At 35.8% G+C, this 15,294-nt stretch overlaps 1 protein-coding gene across 3 annotated transcripts in view; it reads left to right on the forward strand.

Annotated features, from left to right (window-relative positions):
• Positions 1-12,497, forward strand: part of GABRB2 (gamma-aminobutyric acid type A receptor subunit beta2) — a 132,966-nt gene extending 120,469 nt beyond the window's left edge. The window contains exons 9-10 of one of the 3 annotated variants that reach the window (XM_042880676.1): positions 8,417-8,467; positions 11,899-12,497. In XM_042880676.1, the coding sequence (XP_042736610.1) occupies positions 8,417-8,467; positions 11,899-12,246 (399 nt within the window). In that variant the 3' untranslated portion in view covers positions 12,247-12,497. Of the gene's footprint in view, positions 1-8,416; positions 8,468-11,896 lie in introns of all 3 variants that reach the window. The other 2 variants (XM_042880678.1, XM_042880677.1) reach the window with 2 other exon arrangements.
• Positions 12,498-15,294: the final 2,797 nt, after the last annotated feature.

The following is a 15,294-nucleotide window of genomic DNA, read 5'->3' on the forward strand; positions in this document are numbered from 1 at the left end:
TACTTCAAGTTCAGTGCACTAATCTGGTACATCCTCTGTGGTACTTCCAGACGTTGAACAGATATGTTTTTAAAAATGTAGGGCCAAATTATAATCAGTCTTCATTAATGTCACTCAGTGGGATGTATTCTTTATGGTGATTGTACACACACCTGTGTCTTGTTTTATTTTATGACAGTGTGTCAAAGGTGGTAATGAGGGTTCCATCTGCTAAACTGCTATACAAGTTAGTGTGATACAACCCTTCTTGTTTTTTCCTTTTTTGAAGTTTGATTTCATCTTCAAGAATATGATTAGCTAAATGTACAGCCTGCACAACAGCCATTTTAATATATCTAAATATGTCTAATTTCTTCTATTATAGATAAAGGAAAAAGGTTCTTGGTAAACTCTCTAAGGTCTAATCTATTCCCTGTAAGTTTCTTTAAGAATCCAAGTCCAGGTTTTTTTCATTAATTTTTTTGTACTTTTCTCTTTCGTTTCCAGTAATTTTAGCTTATCAGTTTCCGTCTTGAAACTGTGGCTTGGATAGCCTTGGTGATCACACTTATGTGTTGGATGCATCTTCTCTTCTGTGTCTTGCTTAGACTTAACAGTTTGATCAACTCTCAAGTATATTTTTCTGCATTACTAAATTCCCATCTAAGCTGCTACCATTATATCTTTTGGATTTGTTGTCTGTTGCTGTTCATCCAACCCATTTAATCCAGACTACTACATACATTAATCAACTTCTGTGGAGATGTAAGTAAGGTGAAAATGCTTTTTGGTATCAGTTAAATCTGTGTACCCATTATTCTGGAAAGGTCAGAAAACTTCCTTTATGGCTATCTAGTAATTTAATGGAAACCAGAACTATCATTGTAAAAAACATGATAAAACCTACTTGGCTGAATGCAAAGCTGATTTCTGTCTTCTTCCACTGTAAAGAAGTGCGCTTACAGTCTTGCCAGCTGTACATTTGACAAGGGTTTATTGTAATGGAATAGCAGCTGTATACCATTCTCCTCCAAAGCAGCAGACAATGAAAGAGTGTCAGGCATCAGAGAGATCATTCTGGCTGTAAGTACTGATGTCAGTTGCTTCATCATGGCTCTTGTTTTTAAAGAAGGGCTTCCATCTCTGTATAGAACACGTTATGAATCTTTTTTTGGACATTGGTGTTCAAACATATCCAGGATACCAGAATGCTAACTAGAAACAGGATATAGGACTTGGATTTTTTTAATCCAGATAGATAACCTAACAAAGGCATAATCAAGTAGTGTTTTGTTGCATCTTGCCTTCCGTTTCAACTCCTATCTTCCTCATTTGTACCTGAGTTATACATGCTGTGTTTAAATTATTCTAAATTATATTCATATTTTTCTTTGTAGTTAGGTTAACTATGTTTAGAAAAGTGGCTAATGTAAATTAAAATTTCTTATATAAAATTTGTAATATTTATTCAAAGTAATTCAATTTGCCACTTCATAGAAGAGTTCTGCATAACGTAAGTACATCATTGAATGCAGCTTAGCAATGTTTACATTGCAGTAATAATTCAAACTTTGAAGTTTTCAGCCTAGCTTGAAGCAAAGAGTTGCTACAAGTGTGTACAGGCTATATACCTGAAATACGTGGTGGAAAAATTCACATGAATAAAATTTTACCTCTAATACTGCAATCATGCCGTTGTTGTAAGCATTAATACACAAAATTTCCCTCTGGAAAAGAAGGAAGATATGACAATGAATTATGCAACGCTTCAGATAAACTGTTCATATAGAAGATCTGCTCTGAAAGTAATGCCTCGTATGTTATTATGTTGGCCTGTGATGTCAGAGACAGATGCCGGTGGAGCGGTAGTAGAGTTTGAACGTTCCCACAAATAATCAGTTACTTTTTGTTGCTGTGCTACAGATAGCAGCAGAAGGGCAGTTTGACAAAGTGCTGTCTGCCATGGAAGTATGTATGAAGCAAAGGTGTGTCATTGAGTTCCTCTGTATGGAAAAAATGGCACCTGTTGACATTCACTTGACACTTGCTGAATGTTTATGGAGACCATACAGTTGATGTAAGCACAGTGAGGTGGTAGGTAGTGCATTTTAGTGGCAACTGCAATGTGAAAATCAAGTTCTGGACAGCCACAAAATGATACCACAAAATGAAGTGTATCTCAACCAGCTCATTGACACCAACTGACAGATTATAACGTGGCAACTGTGTACAGAGTTGAATATCAGCTTCAACATGTTGGAAACAGTTGCACATTGCCAGGACTTACTGAATGAATAGGAGCCCAAAGATCACAGTTTAGTGGGTCACATCATTAGTGGTGACAGAACATGGTATCACCACTGTGAGCTGGAGTCAACATGGCAGTCCATGGAGTGGCGATGTGTGAATTCCTCATCGAAGAAAAAGTTCAAAACACAGGCCTCAGCAGTTAAAGTGATGTGTGCTGTCTTTTGTGGTAGGAAAAGGTTGATTCATCTGTATTTCCAAGAACTCAGACAAACCATCAACTCTGACCACTGCATCATGATGCTGACTAAGCTGAATACTCAAACTTTTAAGAGTCAGGCCAGAGAAGAAGACAGCCTTTCTCTTGCAGCACATTAATGCCTGGCCTCATACCAGTTTGAAGACCTTGGAGTGCATTCACTCACTGTATAGACTGGATTTCGTGCCTTCTGACTTCCATCTGTTTGGGCTGATGAATGATGGACTGTGTAGGCAACATGCTCCTAGCAACAGTGCCATCATAGCAGCTGTGAAACAGTTGGTCACCTCCATTGATGCAGAGTTTTGCAGGCGTGGCATGCAGGCTCTTGTTCATCTCTGGTGAAAATGCGCAGCTAGTGCTGGTGATTGTGTTGAAAAAATAATGTGTGGTAGCTAGGAATTTGCTCTATCAAATGGTGGTGTCATGCTTTGTTTCCCTTGTAGTTGCCGTGAAAATAAACGAGGCATTACTTTTAGAACAGACTGCATAGAGTTATTTTGTCAGTTGTCTTAAATGTCAGCTGACATTTACTGCTGCATATTTAGGTAAATTTGTGTATTTTTATTGTGGACACAATGAGACAATATACTGCTTGTATTTTTAAAACAAAGGTGCTTTACGCAGTAGTCTTTGTTACATAAGATATTTGAGGTCAGCATGCCTGAAAGTTGCACTGTGTTGCTGTTACCCAGGGTCAAGTCACAACCAACAGAAATCATCAGACTAATGATCTTTTTCTGTCAGAAAACTGGGTACTGAGTAGAAAACATGGAACTTAAATATGATTTTTAAATTATTTTAAACAGAATATTAACAAGTTTGAATCACAACATTAGTAGATTTGAATCAGAATTAAAGTAATCTCTAGAAGAATGAATGTGGGGTTTAGGGATTTGTGTATTTAGACAAACAGGTATCTTTGCTGTTCATTCCTCTCCTGACACAGTTTTTTATATCCAAATTAGCATAATTGCTAAAGCAGAGCAAGTGAAAGCTTAGCCTGCCCCTCAACTACACTTAACGTGGAAACTTTCTTCCCCTTCAATTTGCATCAGCTCCTAATTGAGATTTTTCCCCACATCTCCTTGATCAACAAAATCTGACCAAGTTTAGTCAGAATAACTAAATTGTTATCAGGTTTTTCGTTTTCAGAGGAGTCCACTGCATTATCGTAGTTTAAGAACAACAAAATCATACATCAGACAGTGTAAATCCACAGATATCTACAGATGAGCCTTTGCAGGCCAACTTTTGATAGCTTTTGGTACGTTACAGACTCTTCTCAGTTTTTGGACTAAGGTGTAAAGATGCGCTAATATGGCTGTAAACCTGAGATAATAGATCTTCAGAGCAATGCTCATTAGATTAGACTTGGCTGATGCTGGCCAATGCTTTTATTTGCGCTCTGTTTTAATGCAGGAATCCCTCCAGCCTTCTCAGTTTACAGCGATATTTGTTCATTTCTAGCTGAAAGTATCAAGTAAATACACATCTGGCCCAAATCATTAGGGTGTTTCTGGTGTATGTGAGTAAGAAGATAATACAGAAAAAGCTTGCCTTTTTTTTTTTTTTTTTTTTTTTTTTTTTTTTAAGAAGTATTTTGAAACACTGATGTGCACACTCAGTTATCGAACTGAACAGGATGTTAAAATGCCATGGCAACATGAAGGCCTGAAAATTTCAGTTCAAAATCTCACATCCTCACTTCTGTGTATCACTGGAGCTAGTGCTACCACTGTCCAGATTTCAGTGAAAGTATTCTTTCTCCTCCAAGGAGTTCTCCTTTTACTTAAAGTACATATAAAGCAGCATGAGGGCTGACTCTTGAGTCAGGCACAGAAGATATTCCTTACCTGGCTTATTGAAAGGCATGCAGTAAAATTGGGAATGGACCATAGAAGCTCAGACTTTTTCCTCATTTTACATTCTAGCATTATCAAGGAATAACTGCAAATGAAACAACTAGCAACATGCAGGGTGCTCAGCCAGCCTGTTCTTGTGTGGTTGAAACTGGGGGGGGGATGACTGCAGTGAAATTTGAGGCAGTCCCAGTTTTAGCCTGCAGTACTTTGCAGAAGCGGTCAGAAGGTGATACATTTCCGTGATCTGTAGCGATATTCGACATGACATCTGAATAAAGGTCAAGTCGACTGCATGAGGGTTTCTTTCTGCAGCCAATCTCCTTTGAACGCCATGGTTAATTAACATGAGAATGTCGCTTTTACATTCCATTTGTTTAAAGCAAGTTGTTTCCTTTGCCTTTATAGTACATCTAATCATCCAACAGCAATCCTGAATTAAATGCACTTTTGATTGGGAAAAAAAAGAATCAGTTTATCCATTAATGTAATAATAATTAATAATTCAGATTGCAGGCAAATAAGAACTCCATAAAAAAGGCAAATGGTAAGATAAGATGATGTATAGTGAAGTAGAAGAAAGGTATATAGGTGCAGACTGGAATGGATGTCTGGCTGCTTAATCTGGAGAAAATGATTTTCCCAAAGCAGATCAGTTCTGAGCAGTTTGACAAAGTTTAGTTGAATGGCCATAAATCAGTCACTTTCATTGAGAAAAAGAAAAAAAAGAAGAAAATTAACTGTTTATGATGGGTGTACTAAATGTTATGTGCTAGGAGATGTTACCTAGTTGTGCTCATGAATTTTCACATCACTGAATTATGTTATGTAAGTGTGACAAGTGGTGAAGATCTTACTGTAATGAAGATGGTAGGTGTTTGTCAGCTCCTCCTACCTTTGCTGTATTGATATTGACTGAAATGATCATCTGATTTCTTTCTACAAATCACAAGATTTCATTATGACTATTTTACGGGAAATAAATTTCAAACAATGTAGAAGTTGTATCAGAAATATTTATAAGCAGAATGATAGTATGCTGAACTGAAAGACATCTCAAATTCCTCTTCTGTAATTTCTGCCCATCTATATAGACTATTTGTAGCTGTTAATTATGAAGCTTTACCTCTTCCTGTGGTTGTTTAGGCTGTAAGATCACTTAGACTGAAACAATTTTTTCAACAATAGTAAAAATAAAAATTAAAAAAATACTGCATTAGAACATTTGGAGCACCTCCTAAAGATTTTTCACCCAGTATTTCAAAAATATTTTTTCCTCAAAATGCCTGTCTTTACTATACAGTAGGGTTTTGTTGTTGGTTTGTAGAAGAGTTTCGTTTTTAAGATGCAATCAGAATTAAGAAATTGATCTGAATGATGGTTTTGATGGTTTTCAAAAATGAGATCTGAACCTGAAGTTTCTCAAAGGGGTGATGGCAGCTACTTTTAAATGTCGTCTATGTGAGCTTTACTCGTATGTGCAACATCCAGACCTTACGTAATGCATTCCTTCCACTAAAGATTGCATTGGCATGAATTACCTTGGCGAGAACTGGGATAGAGGAAGAAACTTTTCTACAGAATCATATTGCAGTCTTGGTTTATCTGTCTTGATTTTGCTAAGGCGCTTTACTGAAAAATAAATAGGTAAAAATAAGACCATAACCGTAAGACCAAAGAAGCTTTTGCAGTGTTTTACAAGATCTTAGCGTGAGCTTCAAGTTCAGGACAGGACAGCAGCAGGCTGTTTTTCCATCTCTCACTATCTTCCTCCTGCTTTTGCCTATTTGTCTTGCTGGATTTTGGTTCAGAATGTGTCAATCGGTGCAGTAGTTTGCACAAGTTCTGTTTCACAATTTTGATTCAAATGCCAAGTCGCAGATAATTCTTTCATTTTCTTTGAGCACCTATTATGGTGTATCTCAAGTATAGAATCTTGAATGGATGGATGCCAAAAGGAAGCATATGTTTTCAACTATTTCTCCAGAGTTCTACAGTACTTACAACTAATTTACTGATATGTTACTAATGGTAATGATCAAGAAATTACATATGTTTGGGAGTAACACTAGATGCTTAGAAACTTAGAATTATAAGTCATTAGAGAACTATTTAAAGCTCTGCGTCCAGATTTTACATGTTTACTGAGTTTTTTTTACCCTAAATTCTAATTGGCCTTTTTGGCCTTGCTTAAAGTTTTAGGCTTAAAGTTTGAGAACCAAAAGAAAATTCACAGTTGAATTTGCAGTATTTATCTGTTGTTGTTTTTTTCTTTTATCTGAAACCGAAGTAAGCTGAAATTATGAGTCAACCTAATTTTACTGTCCTCTAACTGCATACTTTACAACCTGACTCATATCCTAGGAGCATAACATAAATTGAGTGAATGCTTGCTACTGTGGTTTCATAAACAGTCCTGGCAATAGTTTTACATCTTGCATAGACAATGGAAATGCAGTGTTTGTTACATTCTTAAGGGCATTGTTTCATATACTGATGTTTTGAATTATTAGGCATTTCTGCTGTATTAGTTCAGATAGCATTACCTTACTGAATTTTCTACACGGTGCATTTTGTACTTGCACCAAATATTGTCGGAGCTATTGAGACTAGTCAGGAATGGGATGCCAGTGGTTTTCAAAGAAAAGCTCTGATTCCAAGAGGTGGGAAACTATCCTGTGTATAATACAAGATTTTTATCTCTGCCAAATCAAATTATATATCTAGACCTGTAATATTTTCTTGTCTGTTAGGCTTTCAGTGTTAAAGAGGTATTTATTTGTGTTTTCATTTCTTAAGAATATTGATTGACTGGATCTATAAATACTGAACCTTAATATTCAGTGTTAACTTTCATAGTGAATTAGCTACTTCTGTTCTTCACTAATTCAACTTATAATTTTCTACTGATTAATGGCAACATTACCTAGCAAAAGGATATTTCTATATAATTTACAATAGTTTTGATTCTGAAAGTTTTTGAAGTTGGAAATTTGCTGTCTGATGATGAGAATATGAGAAAGCAAATGAGTAAATGCTATATGTTTTTTATTTATCAATGCACATTTATCTCCTACTGGTAAGCTGTTTAGCATATCAACACAATTTTATCATCCAGGTGCTGGTTTACTATATGTTAATGGTCTCAGAAATGTGATCACACTTGGAGGATTCCTAATGTACTTATGTCTATCTGCATGTATAATTGCGAGTTGCGATTTCCTTGTATCTTATAGTTGCTGATATATTAGCATAAGAGGAATTCCTCAAGATAGCCATCATTTTGGAGTTTCTAGATTGCAAGAATAATATATAATGGTAACATTTCTACATTTTCCTCAGTATTCCCTTTGAGGCCATAAAAACGTTCATGGCCACTTCCAAGGTTCTGGAATCAACTTTTCCACTGGTTGACCCGAACCTATAAGTGAATATCATTTATATCATATTTTTTCATCCACCTTTAAGATTATTATTTTTTTACTTTTATTTTTTAAATAAAAATACATTCTCTTGCATGGTTGCTGAGCTTTGGTCATTTCTTCTCCACTTCTGTGTTCACCTTTTTTTTCTTTTTATCTCCATAGCCCTTGCTTCTGCTTTTTCTTCATCTTTGCATCTTCCCATTCTTCTTTGCCCTTGGGAATTTGTCCTTTAAGTTTGAACTCTCCTGTTCACCATGAAGAGTCTAGTTCTATGGTTGAACAATCTTTCAGCACCAGGAGATCTTTCTAACCTTCTTCCACCTCCTTTTGAAATCACTTTTTACACTTACGTTTCCCCCAGAATAATTTTAACAATTATTTTCATATCATCATATCTTCCTTGGTCACAGTGACCAGTTGGAAAAAATACATTTACATTGTAAAGTTATGTTACCTTGAGTAGCAGGGCAAGGCAGTAATAGCACCTCTGAAGCCAGAATGTACTTTTAATAATTGTTGGCTTAGAGGTCCCTGTATCTTTTAACAAGTTGTCCTATTAATACCCTAGAGTGCTTTAATTTTAAATGAAAGATAATAGCTGCCTTATCTCTAAGGAAACTGGTCTTGATTTTATTAACTTACAGGACAGAAGAATAATTGGCACATATCATTGTCCAGAAATGTATTCAACAAAGGTATCTTTCATTGTTTTCTAATGTTTTATCCTCAGAGACTTAAGATTCAGATCCTTACCACTTAATGGTCATTAAAGATCCCATGGCACTTTTTTTTATAGAGTGGTCATCTCAACACCAAGCATGTGGCCAAATATCAATTTTTGTAACTATTCTGTTTACCTAACATTCCCCACCACCACTCACCCACCCCATAGTTTCAATTGGCTATGGCATTCTCCATTTCCTCAACTAAAATATAGTGTATGATTCTGCATTGTCAGACCCAACCTTTTACCTCACAGGTGATTGCGCTTCACTGAGAAGTGAAGTGGTTCTTCTTTCTAATGCTTGTAAAGCGCTTTGGGATCCTTTAGAATGGGCGGTGCTGTTAGTCACAAAAGCATGTTTTATTTAGAGTTGGGCGAACCTGCTTGGTGCAAGCAACACTCCCAGCTCTCTAATCTGACAAGGAACCTGTTGTCAGAGGTTGAAAATTTAGGTTAATTTTTCTTGTTATTGGTATTGTTTTATTTTCACACTCACTTGTACTTCTGGATTGGAACTGGGAGTTCTGATTGGGAATTCAAAATACCATGAAAAATGCAGTTCTTGTAGCTCTCAATCTATCTACTGTTTCAGGTTCAGAAAGGTCAGATTAGGGCTAGAGAAGCACCTGAAGTTTGTGGTGTTTACACGGCTGTTCTAACACGTGATGGTTCGCCCATCCCTAATTTTTGCTGTATTTTGAATTATTTCTTATGAAAAATTCTTGAAACATTGAGCAATGCTTTGTTCCAACTCTTATATTAATGTGATATGTGCAGAAGACACTTTGCCCTAGAAGATAGTCTTAGAATATTGCTGAATCTTCTTTCTGCCCGTCATCACTAGTGTTACTAACTGCTGCCAAAATTACTAGATAGCTGCAGCAATTTTCTCTGTTAGAAACATATATTCAGTACATTTTTTACTTCACTGATTTTAAATGTAAAATCCAATGTCAAATGATTCAAACCAAAAAGTCAGCTGAAAGAATGATACAACCAGTATACTAAAATATGTCTATATCAAATTCTGTCAGACTAAACTTTTCTTGTGTTACACAGAAAGAGCATGAGCGTGTAAAGGGCATTCAAATTTCTGATATTATGGATCAAAAGAATGAAATGTTTAGAATAGATTCAGCCCAAGAACATTTCAGATGTGAGCAAATATGTCGATGCCAAAGTTTTTCCAAACACAGTATCTTACAGTGCACAACACTGAGATTTATGTAACCCAATCTCTAGGCTTTCAGTTAAAATCACTGCACTAGATGTTATGTCAAATTTCCCCTTGTGTTAATTGGGACTAATTTCTCTTCTCTTGGTAAAAAAAATTGTGAAACCATATGGACACTGTAGTTTCTAAGTGGCTTTGCATTCCTCTTGTAAGATAATTTAACTACTTTCTTTTGAACATTCTTAAGTTCAGGGTACTGGAAGTCCTTTATGTTTTTTTTGAGATCTTATGACAAAAATGACAGCCAATTTTGATTTACCCCAGAAATCTCTTCAGAATTTTCTAAATAACTGTACTCAGTACAGAAATAAATAAATAACAATCACAAGCTCTCTTGAGAAGTTTTTGATATCTATTTGATTTGATGACTTTTCCATTTGCTTCCTTTTATTTGTACTGCAGTAACATAACACATTTTTTTAACTTAATCCTGTTTAATGCAGATGAAAATTGATTTGATGTCCTTCCTGGCTAGAATGCAATATTTCCCCACCATGTTTAAAATCGTGTTGGGAAGTCCTTAAAGGAGTTTGTCTTGAGTTTCAGGCCAACTTTTCAATTTTTATAGAGTTTCTCAAAAACAGTTTATTTCCCTAGCAAGCTTGAGATTTCAAAGATTTTATATAGTTTTAATTGGAAGCAAACAAAAATAGGTGATGTTGGCTGTCTCACAGTGAATCACTACATTTAATCTAAAACTAAAATTGAAAGAAATTTAGAGGTGTGCAAACTCGCAGATTGAGAAAAAAGTGTGGGGGGGAGAGGTGGAAATCTGGCATCTCAATGATGGCAATTCAGAATGCATCACTTGAGCAGATGTAATCACTCAAATGGCAGTGTTTCAGTAGGTCCAATGTACTTTCGTGAATTACTGTATTTCCAATCCGTAATGGTGTGCAATAGATCCTCTTAAGAAGTTAATATTTTCAACTCATCATGCCGTGTGAAATGTTACAGAAGAGATTAATGCCATGTTGTTGGATAGAAATCCACAAAAGTCACTATTTGTGCACTTTTAGTAATAATTGTATATATTGAATACACAATAAACGGTTAATGTAGATCAATTATTTTTAAAGGAGCTCTGGGACAGTTCCATTTCTTATTAGATGCTGAATGTATCTGCACTGCCATAATTCAAGTCTTTGTAGTTATTTAGACACTAATTGCCCATTATTGCTTTTCAAAACATTGTTATGCTCTATGATTCTATTCTTACACAATTCAAAATACATATGTAGAAGAGAAGCTGAGGTGAATTAGAATTTCCAAGATAACTAAATGGATTAATTTGAAGTTCACCAATCATACTTTAAATCTAATTCCAGACTGCCTAGGAAGGAATAGAATTTAGTTCATCTTCGAAGTCCTCTTAACTTTCTAAGTTTTATTTACAAATCTGCATTATTTTCTTCTCTCTGAAATGCATTAAAAACATATATAGTAATCAAAGCTACCCATTGAAACAGCTGTTTGAAGTACATTTGATGTGATTACAGTCTGAACATTATATATTTTTCCTTGCTCGAAATTGTAGACTTCTGCTATTCCAGTGTTTTGCACACTGCACTTCTGTAGCACATTAGCGCTGGGGAACAGGGATTCTACATAGTTTAGATTATACTATCAGCATCTTTCCCAAGCAACTAACAGTCCTGTTTGGAATATGGGGACTGGCTATTCTCCCATGAATTGCTTAGGAGTTCTTTATATTGAGGCAGAAGACTTTGTGAATACATAAAGCTTTTGTCAGAACCTTTCATTTGAGAGAAACAGAACAAACCAAAGTAAAAAGCAGACGCTTTTCCATTTGATTGCCTTCCAAAATCCCTGAAAAGCACAATAATAGCTCCAGATATCATAACCAATAGCAGAATTCCACATTCAGGAACTGATAATATACACCATTTCCAAGTATTGTTTCTACTCACTAAATGTGGTATCTAGGGAGACACCATCTATTCTATTATATATTTTCAGCCTAATTGCTCCTTGAGTTTATAGATAAACAATAATGATTAGTCACAGCTTTGCTTAAAGCCTTTCAGACAGGCTGGCATCCAAAGAATCAGTAGTTTTGGATCTGGCCCTTGTCAGCATGGCTTCAGTTTGCAACTGAATGGGCTTCCTTTCTTACTTTGTTAAATCTGCCTTCTTGTTTCTTACAGATGGATCCGCATGAAAATATTTTGTTGAGCACTCTTGAAATTAAAAATGAGATGGCTGCCTCTGAGGCTGTGATGGGGCTTGGGGACCCTAGGAGCACGATGCTGGCCTATGACACTTCAAGCATCCAGTACCGGAAAGCTGGCTTACCCAGACACAGCTTTGGTCGCAATGCCCTGGAGAGGCATGTGGCACAGAAGAAAAGTAGGCTACGGAGACGTGCATCTCAACTGAAAATTACTATCCCTGACTTGACTGATGTAAATGCCATAGATAGATGGTCGCGCATATTCTTCCCTGTTGTTTTTTCCTTCTTCAATATTGTCTATTGGCTTTACTATGTGAACTAAGAAACAAAGCCACACAGGAAGCAAGAACTGGATTTCTCTTCAAATCAGTTGTACAGCCAAAAGTGGGACTTAGAAAAATTCTATTCAGGACAAAAAGTTATTTTAAAACACCTTAGTTGCTGGCCCACTCTATGGTATGTTTCTGTAACATTTTGGTTGTTTCTGCTAAATCATAAATATATAAATTTGCAGTATGGACGTATCCCCTTTATGAAAATATAAGTGTATTTCAAATGTGAAGGCAAATTAGATTCTGACAATCATCTCTGTCTCACTGTCTCTCACATCTTTTTTTTTAAATGCTCATGTGAGTGTAGTGACACAAATCAGAGAGGCATTTGAAAAAAAAAGTTTTGTTTCAACTGCAGTATAAACCACTCATTCCCTGAAACTGCGTATCCAAGACATGCATGTACACATATTAGAGTGTACTAAGGTATTATCGTGCTTATGAAACACACTTTACCTTTCAAAGGTGTAAACTTGAAAACAAATAGTGCCTATCATCTTTCCAAGATGATGATGGTCAGAGGTTTCCCAACCGCATTCAGGTGTTTCCTGTTATTTATTGAAAGAGCTAAACCTTTGACTGATAATATTTGGGTTGGGTGTTTGCACAGATACTGAAGCAAAAAGCACTAGTTTTGTTTGGGTTTTTAAGAGATAGCATATGCTCACAGTCCCTATGACTGTAGCTGTGATCAGGAGAGGAATGTAGCAATGGTGTAAGACAAGTTAAACAATCATGTCCTGAATGGGTAGATGTAACTGTTTTTTTGTGTGGGGAAGGGAGTTGTTTGTCCAATGTGCCAAAAGTTGGTTGGCCAATTAGTAGTTCTCTTGGTGGTTGAAGGAAACCAATGGTGCTCTGCCATTCCACTGAAAGGTAGAGAACAGTTGAAAACAAAGCACCAGGGAAAGTGAAGGCTACATATTTGTAAAAGTATATATACATATATATATATAAAAGCATACTGTGCAAATGAATGTTGTCAGTCGTAGTACATACCTTAGTCTGAAATATTCATGTAGATTCGTGTGATTTTTTTACAATTTGTTATCTTTCTAGTGTTATGCTTACCACTGTCATTATGCTTTACACCAAACATCCAGATTGATTGAAGGTGTCATACCTCTTTTTAAAGCAAAGAACTGAGCATTCGTATTTCAATACTGATGAGTTTTCTCTCAGTCTGGATTAAGCAATACCATTTCAATTTTTGTTTTGTTTTGCTTAGTGGACTATTTTAAAGGGAATAAATTGGTAGTTTACACTATAGCATCGTAGAATGGTTTTGGTTGGAAAAGACATTGAAGACCATCTACTTCTAACTGCTTGCTTTGGTAGGGTTGTGACCCATGAAATCAGATTGCCCAGGGACTCATCTAACCCGGTCCTGAACACCTCCAGGGATAGAGCACCCACAGCTTCTCTGGGCAGCTCATTCCAGTGCCTCGCCACACTCATGGAAGTCTCTCCTAGGGTGTTTTCCATTGGAAGAAGTACTAAAATTCAATTTTACTTTTGGAAAATACATATATATATATATATAAATATATATATATTTTTCATTCCATAGAGCTTTAATTTTTTAGGCAAAGTAGATTTTCCCATTTAGACCACTGTGCAAAAGTTTTCTGTAATGAAAAACTAAAAGTTTTCAGGAACTGCATAGAAAGTATAAATTTCTGATGGCTTCTATAAAATTAAATTCCCAATCTTGTTTAAAAGAAAATATTTAATGAAGCAAAAGCCACATGCTACTGTATCTATGCTACCTCTCACATGTGCAAATTTGTGAAATGAACTCAAATTTCAGTACCTTCCAGATATCATAGGAAGTGTTTTCATATGTAGATACTTTTTCCCCTTATAACTTTGGCAGTGCTTTAAAATAGCGTATAAGGATATTTTTGATAAAATATTTTATTTGAAAATTTTGTTCGTGCTTTAAAAGAGTAATTTTCCAACAAGTTACTGTGCTTTCCTGCCCCCTTTAACAGATAGGAAGAAAAGACTTGTGGGAAACATAGGAGACTTTTTGACTTTGTTTTGAGCATAAGACATGTATTCATTTTTCAAATGAGAGATTACTGTTTTGAGGCTGCATTTCATGCACAGTGCAATAAGCTTTGCAGATGAGTATGGAATTTCAAGTATGAATCATGCTGCAATTTTTCCCAATTTGTAGAAAATTTCAAAAGTGCCACATTTAAATGCAGAATTTCTCTTCAAAGTCTGTTCATTAATAATGATACCCATTATCATAAATAAAAGCCGTCTTATAGTATTCTACTATAAAAGTTTTTCTTTCATTTCACAAATTGCTATCCATTCTTTGTGTAGGGTTGGGTTTGTTTTGCTCTTATATTTGTTTGTTTCACAGAATCATAGTGTGAACACAGGTTGCTCACAGCTTGTTTGTGGTTGATGCACCTCAAATATGAAACTTTACAAAAAACATGTTGTTTGTCAGCATTTACTGCATGAAGTAATTATGAAAACCACAGAGGCTGAAACTTTGAACTGCACATTAGTTTATCTGAAGTTATAGTATAAGCCATAATACTCTCTGATGTCACTGTTCAGAGTGTGAAAGAAAATGTTTGGTTTTTGCTCAGGTGTCACTAGAAAAGACGTATTACCTGGGAGGAAGGAGATCTTTTGCTTTTACAAAGTCCTTCTGGCTACTAATGTGGTACATGTAGTAAGTGAAAGGGAAGGTTTCTTCCAGAAATTGAGTGGTTATCATTTTGTACTTAAGGCTCAACACTGTGATACAAAAAGATGCGGGTAAGAAAGACTGGCGAGGCACTGTCAAGGGAAGAGTAGAACTCAAGAGCCCATGGTGAGCACTTGCTCTTTCTGAGATACTTGAGTGAAAGTGAGAAATTATGCCAATATTCATGAGGCATGGGTACTAATGTGTGCGCTACCCTGCAGGTAAACTAGAATAAATTTGCTTTTACTTTAGAACTGACAGAAAATATTCTAGATCCTACTAATTCTGTTGATTATTGATAGTTTCAATAAGCAAAATATAAAAT

This window comes from Lagopus leucura, unplaced genomic scaffold (genome assembly GCF_019238085.1).
Source record: "Lagopus leucura isolate 7727_CA_CO unplaced genomic scaffold, USGS_WTPT01 Super-Scaffold_100027, whole genome shotgun sequence".
In the NCBI taxonomy this organism is placed as follows: Eukaryota; Metazoa; Chordata; class Aves; order Galliformes; family Phasianidae; genus Lagopus; species Lagopus leucura.